This window comes from Rhinatrema bivittatum, chromosome 2 (genome assembly GCF_901001135.1).
Source record: "Rhinatrema bivittatum chromosome 2, aRhiBiv1.1, whole genome shotgun sequence".
In the NCBI taxonomy this organism is placed as follows: Eukaryota; Metazoa; Chordata; class Amphibia; order Gymnophiona; family Rhinatrematidae; genus Rhinatrema; species Rhinatrema bivittatum.
The window spans coordinates 246,670,779-246,685,019 of NC_042616.1; the positions used below are offsets into that span (position 1 = coordinate 246,670,779).

The window sequence follows — 14,241 nt, forward strand, 5'->3', positions numbered from 1 at the left end:
AAGGTCTATTGAACCAGAACAATTTAAATATTTCATCTTTAGAATTACATTATCTTGCAAGAGCTAGCATTTTGCTGGAATCTATATGTAATATGTTCCACATGTTTTTTCTCTGGCTTCCTATAAGAATATCTAAGACGTGAATACTGTATGCAGATTTTTGTTGCATTTCCCCCTTATATACACCAAACCTGACATAAGTGCGCTTTGTGTTGCCGTAATGGAGTCGCTTTGTTCTTTTTATAATACTACAATTCCAGAATACGTTACAGAGGATAGTTGCTGCTAATGGCCAAAGGGGAAGCAGGATCTTCTGGGAATACTATAAAATACCTTCAAGGTAGAAAGAGGCAAAATCAGAATGGCTTTCACATTTGTTTTTCGGATCCAAGCCTTAGTTATTATGGGGAATATAGCACACATGACCCTCCTAATTTGTTCACACATTGGAAACCTGGATTTGAGAGTATGCTTGAGAGTAGTATTTATTTAACACAAATTGTCACTTAGTTAGTATTCCTACCGAAGTCTTTTGAAAACAGCCCTAGCTCCTAATTTTACCTCTTAAAAGAACAGCAGGTGTACACGTACTACAAACACTTGGTGGGCTTTGAAAAACGTGACACACAAAAATTCCTCACTATCTGAGGGCATGGAACTATATCCTTTAAGATGAGACTCACTGCATGATATAGCTTGCTAATGCCTGTCATAGCACCAAGATAAATCTCCCAGTGCAGCTGTTCTATCTTGAGATTTAGGTCACCAAAATTGCTAGGTTAAATTATTTTCGTGAATTCCACTATAGTGTTACGCACAGAAAGAAAGAAAATAAAACTAATCAGGCACCTTATCTCTTTAAGCTCATCCCATACCCTCTCTGAATGCAGTCCATGAGATATTTTCTCTTTCTAACTTACAGGCTCTCAGGCCATGGCTAAGGATACGGTGGAAGAGGAGGTCCGTGGTTGGATTCTGCTTTCTGTTTGCTTTATCCCTCGTGTTGATGAATAGTTTTCCTGCACTGCCGCCAAACAGTGTCAGCAAGTCTGGTTTTCAGCTGCCAGCACTCGGTGAGCCACGTGGACAAGTCATCAGACGGAGACGGCTGTGGATGAACACTACAGACTCCATGTTTGGGAAGGCACAGAGCTTCAACCGTAGAAAATGGGAAGCTGGTGCCCTGGGCTACAGACATGGAAACCTGCCCTTGGGCAAGTCCAGCTCTACCTGCAAAGAAAAGGTCAAGCAAAAACGCAGCAGCAAAGAGGCACAGAGTGACACAAGGTTAAAGACGATGCAAAAGCAGACGAGGCAGATGAAAAGACACAATTTTGCTATTAAACGTCTGAAAGCCAACACCAAACCAAAACAGTGGGCTCTTTCGCAAAGGAACAGGCACAAAGGAAATGGCGTTCATTCCACCGTGCCTCAGAGGAAGAAGATTAATAAAGAAACACAAAATGTGGCACTCAAATCCCAGCCTTCAACGGGCAATAAAAAGGTTTTACGGAATCTCACGGCTGAAATTCTTTCACTTCCGAAGAGCTCCCCGGCAGGCCGGCCAGTTGTTCAGCAGAAGAAATACAAACCAGATGTGCAAGGAGACAGTGGTGAACAGCAGCAACCCAATACGATTACAGTCTTCCCAAATGTAGAAAAAAGGCTGACTGTCAAAAAAGCAAAGGGCGGCAGGCGAGAAGCAGGCAAGCAGCCTGATATTGCCTTGGGGGAATCTCCAGAAAGAGAAATCTATTTTTCATTGGATGCAGATAGATTGAATAAATCCATATGGTGTGCAGATTTTCAGGAAGGAAATTACTCAGCCCAGCTGCAGGGCAGCAAGAGTCTTTTGAAGCAGCAGTATCCACCTTGGTTTACATCAGATGACTTGCAGAAGATGAGGCTACTAGCAAATGGTGAGGTTTGGACTAAGAGTAGAATTCCTGCCCATGGACAAGTTCTTAAAGTAGGACTTTTTGCAAACCTTACTCCTGTGGCCTATGATCTTGAACGGCATTGCTTAGATGGGCTGTGTGGATTAATAAAACGTCCCAGTGACTTATATGAAGTTCTAGCTTTTCACTTGGATAGGGTGCTAGGGCTAAATCGAAGTCTTCCAATGGTGGCCCGTAAATTTAGAAATGACTTGCTGCCCTACAAATACATCAATGGATTAGCGAGACCCATCGTATGGTGGGCACCTGATATCCTGCACCTGGATGATGCTAACAACGATCAGAACTCCCTTGTGCTGGGGTGGCCGCAGTACCAGGCTCTGCTGAAGCAGCGGTGCGGCATGGGGGACTCCACTGCTACTCCCTGTCTGACTGTCGAGCACACCGAGTGGGCCAAACTAGCTCTCTTTGATTTTCTTCTACAGGTATGTTTGTCTGGGTGAATTAACATTACATCGTTCTATTTTTAAAAAGTAGACTTCTTGCCTTTATTTTAGTGACAACTTGCGACAAGGCTGTGCAAGGAGGCCAAAGTGATAGTGATCTCCTGCTAGCCTTGCTGGAGGAGAGGCCTTGTGATAATCCTCGGTTTGAAACTGCCTTGCTGGCTGCTAAAAATATGTACTTCACACCAGCAGCAAAACAGTCATTGACATCATCTTCCCCCTCACTTCTGACCATGGGACAAGACCCGTTACCGTAGCACACGGTGACTGTTCCTCAGGGACGGTTCTTCCATTAGGGCAACCTAGGCAATCGCCCTGGGCAGCAAACTTTGGAGGAGAGAAGGATATGGATGCTGGGTAAATGTGTATATGGGGAGGGGGAGGTGGCATGGAAAAGAGAGGAAGCTGGGTGGGTGGAGCAAGGGAGAGGGTGCTAGGCAGATGAGGACATATGAGGATGAGAGTGGGGTGGAGAGAGAGGATGTCAAGCACTATGAAAAAGAGGCAAAGACATTGGGGTGGTGATGATTTGCTAAGCAGGAGGTGAAAGGACAAAAGGAGGGTGCTGGGGGGAGAATAAGAGAGGAGAGATGCTGGACATGGAGCTAGATAGAAGGGATGGTGAGCACTAGGGACCGGAAGCAAAGGGCTTGGCAGAGGGTGAGAGGAGAGTGAGAGGTGGATGCTGAGTGGAGCCAGAGAGAGGGAAGCTGTGACAGAGCTGCAACCGATAGGTGTGTGAGGGGAAGGGCACAAGACTGAAGGTTTGCCTAGGGCACATAATATACCCTTGCACTAGCCCCACTGTTCCTTGCAGCAGACTTAGTATCACGATTGTTTTAAACCAGGGCTGTCCAAACCTGGTCTTCCAGGGCCACAAATGGGTCAGGCTTTCAGGATATCCCTAATGAATATGCATGAGATAGATTTGCATACAATCAAAGTGTGTATGCAAGTCTATCTCATGTATATTCGTTAAGGATATCCTGAACAACCACCTAGCTTGTAACCTTCAAGGACTGGAATTGGACACATTTTAAATACTGTAAATCCGATGGCAAGGTAAAACAGAAGAAATTATTAACATGTTTTGTATTTCATTACTGTGGTAACACAAGTGTTTAATGCAGAATGACTGCACTGTCAAAGTGCAGTATTGATGAATCCCTTTTTTGTTGTTTATGTTTATTACGTTTGATATACCATACAGTTAATAAAATCTATGCAGTTTACAGAAAAAGATATTCATAAGTCTTCTAAAGTACCACAAGCATCAATTAATAACAAAAATACACTAGCATTTTAAAACTATAAGTAATACCAACTAACACAAATCTTATTAAGATGTATAAACCAGAGCCAAAACCACTCAATAACTGAATGCTTGAGAGAAGAGCCAAGCCTTGATACTTTTCCAAAATTTTAGATAATCTAGCTCAAATCTAATATGGGCCGTTACAGAAAACTTCGCGGGAGAGCCGGCGAACGCCCGCTCTCCAGATGCGTGCCCAGGCCACTCTCCTCGGCGCGTGATTCAGGAAGCCCAGGTATGCAAATTAGGGCCCGCGGTAAAAAGGAGGCGCTAGGGACACTAGCTCGTCCCTAGCGCCTCCTTATTGACAGAAACGGCGGCTGTCAGTGGGTTTGACAGCCGACGCTTAATTTTACCGGCGTCAGTTGTCAAACCTGCTGACAGCCAGGGGTTCGGAAAACGGACGCCAGCAAAACTGAGCGTCCGTTTTCCAACCCGCGGGCAGATTTTTTTTTAGATTTTTTATTTTTTTTTTATCTTTGGGGCCTCCGACTTAATATCGCTATGATATTAAGTCGGAGGGTATACAGAAAAGCAGTTTTTTCTGCTTTTCTGTACACTTTCCCGGTGCCGGCCGAAATTAAAATGTGCGGCTTGGCTGCACATTTTACTTACTGTATCGCGCGGGAATGACTAATAGGTTCATCAACATGCATTTGCATGTTGCGGGCGCTATTAGTTTCTGGGGGGTTGGACGCGCGCTTTCCACGCGCTATTACTCCTTACTTTATAAGGGGTAAAAATAGCGCGTCAAAAACAGGGCTAAGGGTGCGCTCGGCCTGAGCGCACTTTACTGCATCGGCCCGCAAGTAAATAAAAAGATAGTAAATGATGGCAGAAAAAGCCCCAATGATCTATTATCCAGTCTGCCCAGCAAGCTTTTTTAAAACATTTATTTATCTATTATTTTCTTTTTTCCTTTTTTTTTTTTTTTTAGGGTAGCAACTGTCAGTCCATGCATGTAAACCCCCCCCACCTATTGGTCTGTGCAGGTTACCCCATTTAACACAGGTTATCCCTTTTCTTCATTTCCATTAGAGATCCTCTGTGTTTATCCCATGCCCTCTTGATTTCCATGACTGTTCTCTTCGCTGCTTCTTCCTGGAGGGTATTCCATGCATCCAGCACCTATTCTGGGAAGAAATATTTCCTGATATTGTTCCCGAGTCTTTCCCCTTGGAGCTTCATATTCTGCCCTCTAGTTCTACGGCTTTTTTTTTTCCCCATTGGAAAAGGCTGGATTCTCATGCATCATTAATACCCTTCAGATATTTAAAAGTCTGTATCATATTTCACCCGTCTCTCCTCTCCTCCGGGGTATACATCTTTAGGTCCTTCAGTCTCATCTCTTAAGTCTTCCCCGGCATGCAGACTGCCCACCATTTTGGTTGCCTTTCTTTGGACCCCTTCCATCCTGTCGCTATCCTTTTTCAGATACAGGCTCCAGCAGTGGAAGTGAATTCTACAATAATGGAGCTTGAGAGCTAAAAGAAGTTTGGCAGGTAATCTCTAAACAAATCTCAGGGGGAGAAGGAAGTCTCAGTAAGCCCTGCTGGGAAAAGCACAGTGAACTTGAAGGAGAACGGTACATTAAAATGTTGGATAGATAAGTCAGTTGACTTTTATGCTACAGTCAAAAAGCTACACATAAAATATGACAAATAACAGGTAACAGATGCAAATCTTCCGGCAAAGGAGTTACATGATCATACTTTTTTTTTTTTAAATTGAAAATCAATTTAGCTGCCATATTTTGTAGAATGTCTAGCCTTTTAAGTTGGATCTGAGGTATTCCTGGTTACAAAGCATTGCAATAATCAATTCTGGATAAAGCTAGCACATGAATTGAGTTTGCAGATCATGAATATCACAAATTTATTTCAACAAAGAACGAGACGTAAAATATAAAAAGATATTTGAACAATTTTAGTAATCTGATGAGACACAGACAATTTAGAAAAGTGAAAGATAAAACTGCCTTTCTAAGTGGGATATCAATTCCTGCCATAACAAGGTGGGGGATTCCAAACTGGAGCACCTGTCAACTCAGATGACCTCAAATTGTAGTAGATTAACTTTCAATTTCCACCGAGTCAGCCATTGGGCAATAGAATCTAACCAGTTGTTAAAAGGTAATAAATCAATTATTTGTTTAGTATCGAAATAGGTAACAATCTGTACTGAAATCCTGCTGATGAATAATAGTAGTTAATGATCACAAAAAAATGTTGAACAAAATAGGAGCTAGAATTGATACTTGTGGACCAATTGCAAAATCCATAGGCTGACCACATAATACTTTTCATTATTCTGCATTGCATTGCACAGCACAGCAATAATGCTGCCTGTGTGCAAGAATTTGCTCTGCTGTAAGGGGACAAGTGTGCAGGAGGACCTGTTGCTAAAACAGCAGCTGTTTGCTCAGAGCCTCCTTATATATATATATATTAGTCAGAATGTGAGGTCATCAGACGGTGCCCCAGGAAGTCCCAGCTGCAGGACCTATATAAGTGGCCCGGAATGCACGCATTCCTAGCCAGGATGTTTGGCTGCATCTTGGTGCAGGGTACTATGCTGGAGGTACTTAAAGGTAAAGGGCATTACATCTCTAGAGCTCTAGTGACCAGGACCTAACATATGGTCCTATCACATATTGCAATATTTAAAATATATTGGGAGAAAAAGGAAGCATGGATTAAGAATAAAATCAAGAGATAGAGGAATAAAGCCAAGAATGTCATAAGGACTGTAATCTATAGTTGGTGCTGTCTTAGTCTTTGTTGTCTGAAACAGTTGATAAGGCAGCTTCTTACAACACTATATTTAAGAACATAAGAACATAAGAAATTGCCATGCTGGGTCAGACCAAGGGTCCATCAAGCCCAGCATCCTGTTTCCAACAGAGGTCAAACCAGGCCACAAGAACCTGGCAATTACCAAAACACCAAAAAGATCCCATGCTACTGATGCAATTAATAGTAGTGACTATTCCCTAAGTAAACTTGATAAATAGCAGTTAATGGACTTCTCCTCCAAGAACTTATCTAAACCTTTATTGAACCCAGCTACACTAACTGCACTAACCACATCCTCTGGCAACAAATTCCAGAGCTTAATTGTGCATTGAGTGAAAAAGAATTTTCTCCAATTAGTCTTAAATGTGCTACTTGCTAACTTCATAGAATGCCCCCTAGTCCTTCTATTATTTGAAAGTGTAAATAACCGATTCACATCTACTTGTTCAAGACCTCTCGTGATCTTAAAGACCTCTTTCATATCCCCCCTCAGCCGTCTCTTCTCCCAGCTGAACAGCCCAATCCTCTTCAGCCTTTCCTCATAGGGGAGCTGTTCCATCCCCTTTATCATTTTGGTTGCCCTTTTCTGTACCTTCTCCATAGCAACTATATCTTTTTTGAGATGCAGCAACCAGAATTTTACACAGTATTCTAAGTGCGGTCTCACCATGGAGCAATACAGAGGCATTATCACATCTTCCATTTTATTAATCATTCCCTTCCTAATAATTCCTAACATTCTGTTTGCTTTTTTGACTGCTGCAGCACACTGAGCCGACGATTTTAAAGTATTATCCACTGTGATGCCTAGATCTTTTTCCAGGGTGGTAGTTCTAATATGGAACCTAACATCGTGTAACTACAGCAAGGGTTATTTTTTCCTATGTACAACACCTTGCACTTGTCCACATTAAATTTCACTTGCCATTTGGATGCCCAGTCTTCCAGTCTTGCAAGGTCCTCCTATAATGTATCGTCCGCAAATTTGATAACCTCACTCATCGTATCCCTTTCCAGATCATTTATATATATATTGAAAAGCACCGGTCCAAGTACAGATCCCTGAGGCACTCCACTGTTTACCCTTTTCCACTGAGAAAATTGACCATTTACTCCTACTCTCTGTTTCCTGTCTTTTAACCAGTTTGTAATTCACAACAGGATATCACCTCCTATCCCATGACTTTCTTGTACTGCCTTTGGAGTTTCATGCAACTGTTATTGGTGCCATCTTATGAAGCCTTGGGGTATTCTTGCTATTCTTGATGCTGCTTTGCTCCCTGACAGTGCCTTGAAGAACTCCTGTTACTCTGGCTCCCTCGTGCCCTTTACAGTACCTTAGGCTATTCATCCTAGTTTCTGTGCCACTTGGCTACAGTCTTGGTGCTTTGGAGTTCTTCTTACCCTTTTCATGTTGTCTATTCATAGATTTCATTAGAATAGATTAGAAAACCTAATTTTGAAGTGCAGAAAAGGCTGCATTGCTTCTCCCATTGATTTTAATAGGAAACAAAAAACGAATGAAACGAAGAACATATTTATTTTTCATTTGAAACTAATGAAACAAATGGAGGCGACGTAAGGAATGAATAAACAAATTCAAACAAAAGTGTGATGTAGCAGTATGAAGGAATCGTGTTGCATTGTTTTGATTGAGTCTGCTATCAAGAAGGAGAAAACAATAGCTCAGCTGTGCCTGGACCTGTCTGTTACCCACTACCAGGTGGGTAGAATTTTTACCAAAGGAAGCACAGCTCTTCTCCAGGCTTCAGCAAGAAACAATGAAATTCAACAACTTGCTTCTGACCAATCCCATGCCATCCAAATGTTTTCAGAATTATGCTGGAGATCATCAGCAATTTTGATTGATAGAAAACCTGATTTTGGAGGCACTTCAGGTACAATAAGTAGACTTTTGATTGTAGAAAATTCCATCTTCCAGTGGTTTTCAGCTCTGCATTTCCTCAGTGCCTGATAATTGATCAGATATAACAGATTTTTTTTTTTTTTTTAGCAAAATTAGAGTATATATATAAAAAAATTCCAGAAATATTTGCACCTTGCTTAGCTCAGAAAACAACTTGTAGGGTATGTGCAGGTTTTCAGTTAGCCTGATTCTGGATGCACTCTGAAAACTTGGAACATTCAGGATGTAAAGTACCTGTAGACATTTGCACCTGTTTTTTTGTGTGGGTTCTTTCGCCCTGAAAAATAACATGCACAGGGTTGAAACACTGACCTAAACACACCCCTAGGCAGGGGCATAAGATGACTACTAAAGTTGATGGTCCACCCTAAAATTTGCAGTAGCCATGTGACCCTCTCTCAGTGTTAAACTATATTATTTAATCTATGCCATAAAATGTTACTGGGGGCTAGCCATGTTAGTCTGGTGTAGCAAAAATGACAGGAGTTGAGTGGCACCTTATAGACTAACCAATTTATTAAATCATGAGCTTTCAAGGACAGCCTTCACTTCGTCAAATGCATGAAGTGATGTACAAGAGATGGGCAAAATATATACAGAACAGAATATTCAGGGCTCATTCACCTGCTCTTCTTCCAATGTACCTCTGCTATCTACGTAGAACAAGCAGGTCAATCTATAAGGAAAAGAATAAATGGACATAAATTTGACATTAGAAATGGCAACATTCAGAAACCAGTAGGAGAATATTTTAACCTTCTGGGACATTCATTAGTTGACCTTAAGGTTGCCATCACTTCATGCATCTGACGAAGTGGACTCTGTCCTCGAAAGCTCATGCTTTAATTAATTGGTTAGTCTATAGGTGCCAGTCGACTCCTGTCATTTTTGTGAAACATCTATTTATCTTTTTTATGCATTTCTTACGTTAAACCTAATTTTAAATTAAAATGATTTCAGTAGTTGAAGAAATCACTCACTATTAATCTTACCTAGGCTTTGCAAAGAGTTTGGACCTCTGGTTCTGGCTGTCAGTAAGCAGTCTTAGGCCTCTGGGTCTCGGTCTGGGTGCTGGCATGGGTAACCAGACTTGGGCCTCCAGTTCTGTATCCTGAAGGTTCTGCTTCTGTAGCAGTCTGGGCTGGAGAATTCCAGGGAGCTGGGAAAGCTGTGGTCCCACTCAGGAGGAATTAGGTGTGGTTCTCCAGGACAGTAGCTTGTCTGGACAGATCCTGATATATACTGGCTAGCTACACGGAAACAAGGCACTGAGTCTGAGGTAAACAGTTCCATAGCAATGTGACTGGGAAATCTCCTGGTTGCTGGCCTGGGATTGGAACGGTTCTGAGATCAGTGGTTGTGATTGTATCTGGGTGCATTCTCCAGTTTGATTTTGCAGCTTACAGATGAAGCTGTTTCAGGCACTGGGCCTACTACTTCTTGATTTTTTAATGTGGATCTTGAAGGAAAGTGTGCAAATCAGGGTTATACTGAATTTGTGCAGTGATTCAAGTGGTGTATGCCATTCCCGTTAATGTTTAGTTCTTTATTTGCATCACAACTGCGCAGTTGAAAGAGGTTGACCTATATCTTATTGAAAGTTGGTCATTTATGTAGCCATTAGAAAGGAGTGGTGTTCTTCTTTACCCTGAAAGGATTTCTGTATCTTGTATTTCAAAAGTAACAGACTTTCTTTATGTTTTAGCAAACAATTTAGCCAATTTGTCCAATTCAGAGCCATCTTTAAACATTTCTGTCCATTCTTGTTATAAAATCGGTGGGCCGCACGCACATGCAATGTGTGCGCAATTAAGGAACAGACCAGGAGGGAACTTCCCTACCCCCTACCCTATCCTCCTTCCCCTTCCCCTTTCCTCCCCAACCCCTAAGTCCTACCTTTTTTGTTGTTTTTCTTTTTTTTTCTCAACTTACTTCAGGGCCCGACCTACGCTGGCATCCGGCCGACGCACGAGGCTTCGAGAGAGTGATCAATGCCACTGTCCGGGCCTGCCCCTTGCACATATACGCATACGGGCCTTTACGTGCGTGGCCGGGCCTTTTTGAAAATAGGCTCAGCGTGTGCAAGGCCCGGCCACACGCGTAAAGGCCAGATTTTACACGCGGGGGGGATTTAAAATCCGGCCATAATTCTATAAAGAATCATCTAAGTGCAGTATCCGCTTGCCATGCACCATACAATGACAGATCAATTGCGCTATACCCACATGTATCCAGATTTATAAAACGTCCTTTTTAATTTAAAATCCCCTTTGAAGAAACCAACTTCATGATGGGACTTAATTTTGGTGCTGTCGTGTCTTAGAAAACCTCCATTCGAACCCATCCAAGACAGCAACCTTCATTTCCTGACATGGAAGACATTGTTTTTAGTTGCAATAACTTCTGAAAGAAGAGTAAGTGAATTGCAAGCATTGGTTGCTCGCCAATCTTACACTCAATTTTATCCAAACAGAGTAATTCTCACAGTTTCAGGCCATCGAATTTCTGGTGTTTTACCCAGCCCCTCATAAAACCAAAAGGGAACAATCCCTGCAAACAGACTGTAGAAGATCATTATCATTCTACTTACAAAGAACAAAGAATCTAAAGCATTACTGCATCCCTTCCTGAGGGGAATCTAATGATAATCTCGGGACAGCTGTATTGAATAGCTCAACCTACCTAAATATCAACTACCCTTATAAGGAAAAAAAAGGGCTGAGCTTTACAGTCCCAGCACGTGGAGCTATTTTTGTGCACGTCCACGGAGAAATCAAGTTGCATACCTGTGACTGGAGCTCTCCGTGGACAGCAGCACAAAGCAACCACACATTCCCTCCCTCCTCTAGATAGTTGATATTTAATAACAGTTTAAATTTTGGTTTAGCTTTATACTTCCTGAGGTGATTTGAGCGGTAACTACGTGCTAGCAGTGCTGCGCATGCTGCAAAGTTTTCTTCTAGATTCTTTGGAGCTATAGAAAAGTGGCTTGGTCTGCTTTCAGCGCCATTGGTGACATCTCCCAGCAGGTGTGACTGTTTGGTGCTACTGTCCACGGAGGACTCCAGTCACAGGTATGCAACTTTGATTTCTCTAGCTGTTCACAGCAGTCACGCTCATCCAGTCTTCTGCTGCTGCCAGAGAAGCCTGTTAAAAACCGGACCCGACTGGTGGTGCACGGCACACCTCTTTTGCAAGTTGTTGGTGCCTGTGCACCACTATGCACAGTCCACCCATGCCCCTGGGGATACTACCTCTACAGGCTCCATGATATGCAGTTTCCAGCCAGGCAATTTATGCAGACAACTCACAATTAGCCCCATAAATGGCTTTGAAAAATGAACTCCAAATGAAGAATGTGAAGGTGCTGAATTTGATTTCTGCCAGCTGTCATTTTGTCATGATATTCCCATCTCATTTTTATGACTCTTTTTTGTTTTTTTTGTTGACTCGGCAGTTTCCTCTTGCTCTTTTGGCTTCCAGCTCAGATGGGACCAGAACTGGGATCTGGCACCATGATCCTTCATTTACAACTACCTGAGGATTTCTCCCCCTCCCTTTTTAATATCCCCTTCTTACTTTAGTCCAGTCAGGCAGCAACAGTCCTCCGCTGGGCCATATACAGCAGGGATCCTTTTGGAACCCTGCGATCATGAGCTTTAAATCTAGCCACTAGGTGTCACCATTGCACAATGATCATGACTCCCTTCCCCCCCAGGGGCTGTGAATGCTGCCTCTCTGCAGCAATCCCAGACAACCTGGGGAGCGGAAGAAATCAAGCCCAGCTCCTTCCATATGCAGTGAGCCACTGGCTTGGCTCACTTTCAGGATTTTAATTTGCATAAAACTAAAATTAATTCCACACCTGAGCACACTAATTGTTTTGAGCATTCCTGAATAAAATACTAATTGGAGCCTTGCTAGTGATGGCTAATGAAGAAGACTGTTTTTACAATTAATTTCCTTTTTTTATGCTTCACTATTTTTTCTTTTCCTTTCCACGTCATTTTAATCCATGGCCTCTCTGAGCCCACACAAGCTGAACTCAGTATACATTCTCAGGTCCCCCACTCCCACCCCCATGTACCAAAGGACAATGAGCCAGTCTCCCTTTTAATTAACAGGCATTCGAGAAAGATGCAGCCAGATTACAGCCATTGTCAATGCCTGATCTTTGCTCTTCCATTTCCCGTCTTGTAGAGCAAAGATTTTGGCCTTGAAAGAGGTAATGTCATTTGCTGTCATCTAGTGAATGCCAGAAAGCAGTGTAAATATTACACATGCTGCAGAACAGAGAACAGAATTGAAAGGGTAGGGCAGAAGGGGCACAAGCTGAGAACAGTATTCAGAGAAGGTGCAACTGGCAAGACCTTCCAGCTCTCTTTAATCTCTAGGGTGACATCCTTCTATTAATGGAATCGGCCCTATCCCCACATCATCAGCCTACATGGAGTTCAATGGCATCTCCCTGATAGATATCAAGTTTCTTCTTCTTCCAGCACAATTGTGAATTGTCTTCGAAAAGACAAAGGGGCTGGTTGGATTTAACTTTATAACACAAGTGAAGCAAAAAAACCAGCTAATCCTTCATCAGAGGGGCACTGCTTTTCACCAGAACCATCGTTTCTACTAAGATCCAAGTCAGGTTGACTTTGGGCAAGATTTAAAGTTTGGCAAAAGTAGAACAAAAAAAGTGCAAAACTCCCTGCAAGTCGGCTTGCATGTATAATTTTGAAATGGTTGAATTTTTTTCACCAACTATTTCATTTCCTACAGCATCAGGGAAAGAAAAAAAAATGCGTAGAAAATGTTGTGCAAGCAAAATCTGCTGCAAAAAGCACTGCAGGTATCCAAAAGGTGCTAAATTTAAGAATCGAGCAAAGATCCCACAGGATTCTTTGTACATTTGTGCTTGCTTGACTTTTTCTGTGGATTTTCTCCTCCTGAAGTTGTGAAAAAGCTGCCTGCCAGGGCTGGGGATGCTGTGGAGATAGCATTCAAAGGTTCTGAGGGTGAATGGAGGGGAGGGAGCCCCAGTCACTGGATACAGATGAACCCTTAATGGTCAGACCCAGGGTGCAGATGTACCAGTACCAAGTTCTAAATGGGCCTGACGTTTGTGGCCTCCAGCTGAAGAATTGTTGGGCTAGATAGAAGGGCAAAGGGGGAAGAGGGGGATATTTAAAGAAGAGATGAGAACCCATCCCCCCCCCCCCCCCCCCGGTAGTTGTGAATGAAGCCTCTGGCACTGCTGGTCCAGTAGAGGCTGTTCCTGATTGTCTTGGAAGCCCAGCAGTCAGAGTGACTGGGTCAAAAAGAATTGATAGTAAAATAATTTGTTTCAAACCTCTTCCGAATGCATCGGTGAGAAATGTGGAGTCGCTTTAGATGGGAGGAGTGCAAGTGCTTTGCACCTGCTTCAAATTAGGGGCCTGTAGTCCCCCGTTTGCCACAGATGTTCAAAGGAAGCGTTTCCCTTTGAAAATAAGCTGGCAGGCCCAAACACAAAACTTGCATGCTTCATGGGGAAACTGAAAATTGCCTTCCTTCATTGTGCTCCACATATAATATCTACAGAGAGTGTTCAGGTAGAACATACAATTGTTTACTAACATGGGAAATAAGTTCAGTATTGGTGTATAAATTAATTCCTAGCTTTTAAAAAAATGTTCTGTATTTTATAATTATAAATTCTCCATGCTTTTCCCCTCACATCTATGCTCAAAGCAAATTGTCAGAAAATGTTTTAGAACTAGTCGACTGCTATTTTGCATGCATCCATACTGAACATTGATTTAAATAA

At 42.5% G+C, this 14,241-nt stretch overlaps 1 protein-coding gene across 3 annotated transcripts in view; it reads left to right on the forward strand.

The window, feature by feature from the left end:
- GASK1A (golgi associated kinase 1A) overlaps window positions 1–14,241 on the forward strand; it is a 64,863-nt gene that overhangs the window by 37,349 nt on the left and 13,273 nt on the right. For all 3 annotated transcript variants that reach the window (XM_029589371.1, XM_029589370.1, XM_029589373.1), the window contains one exon: window positions 923–2,383. In XM_029589371.1, coding sequence (XP_029445231.1) covers window positions 1,007–2,383 — 1,377 coding nt within the window. In that variant the 5' untranslated portion in view covers window positions 923–1,006. The remainder of the gene's footprint in view (window positions 1–922; window positions 2,384–14,241) is intronic.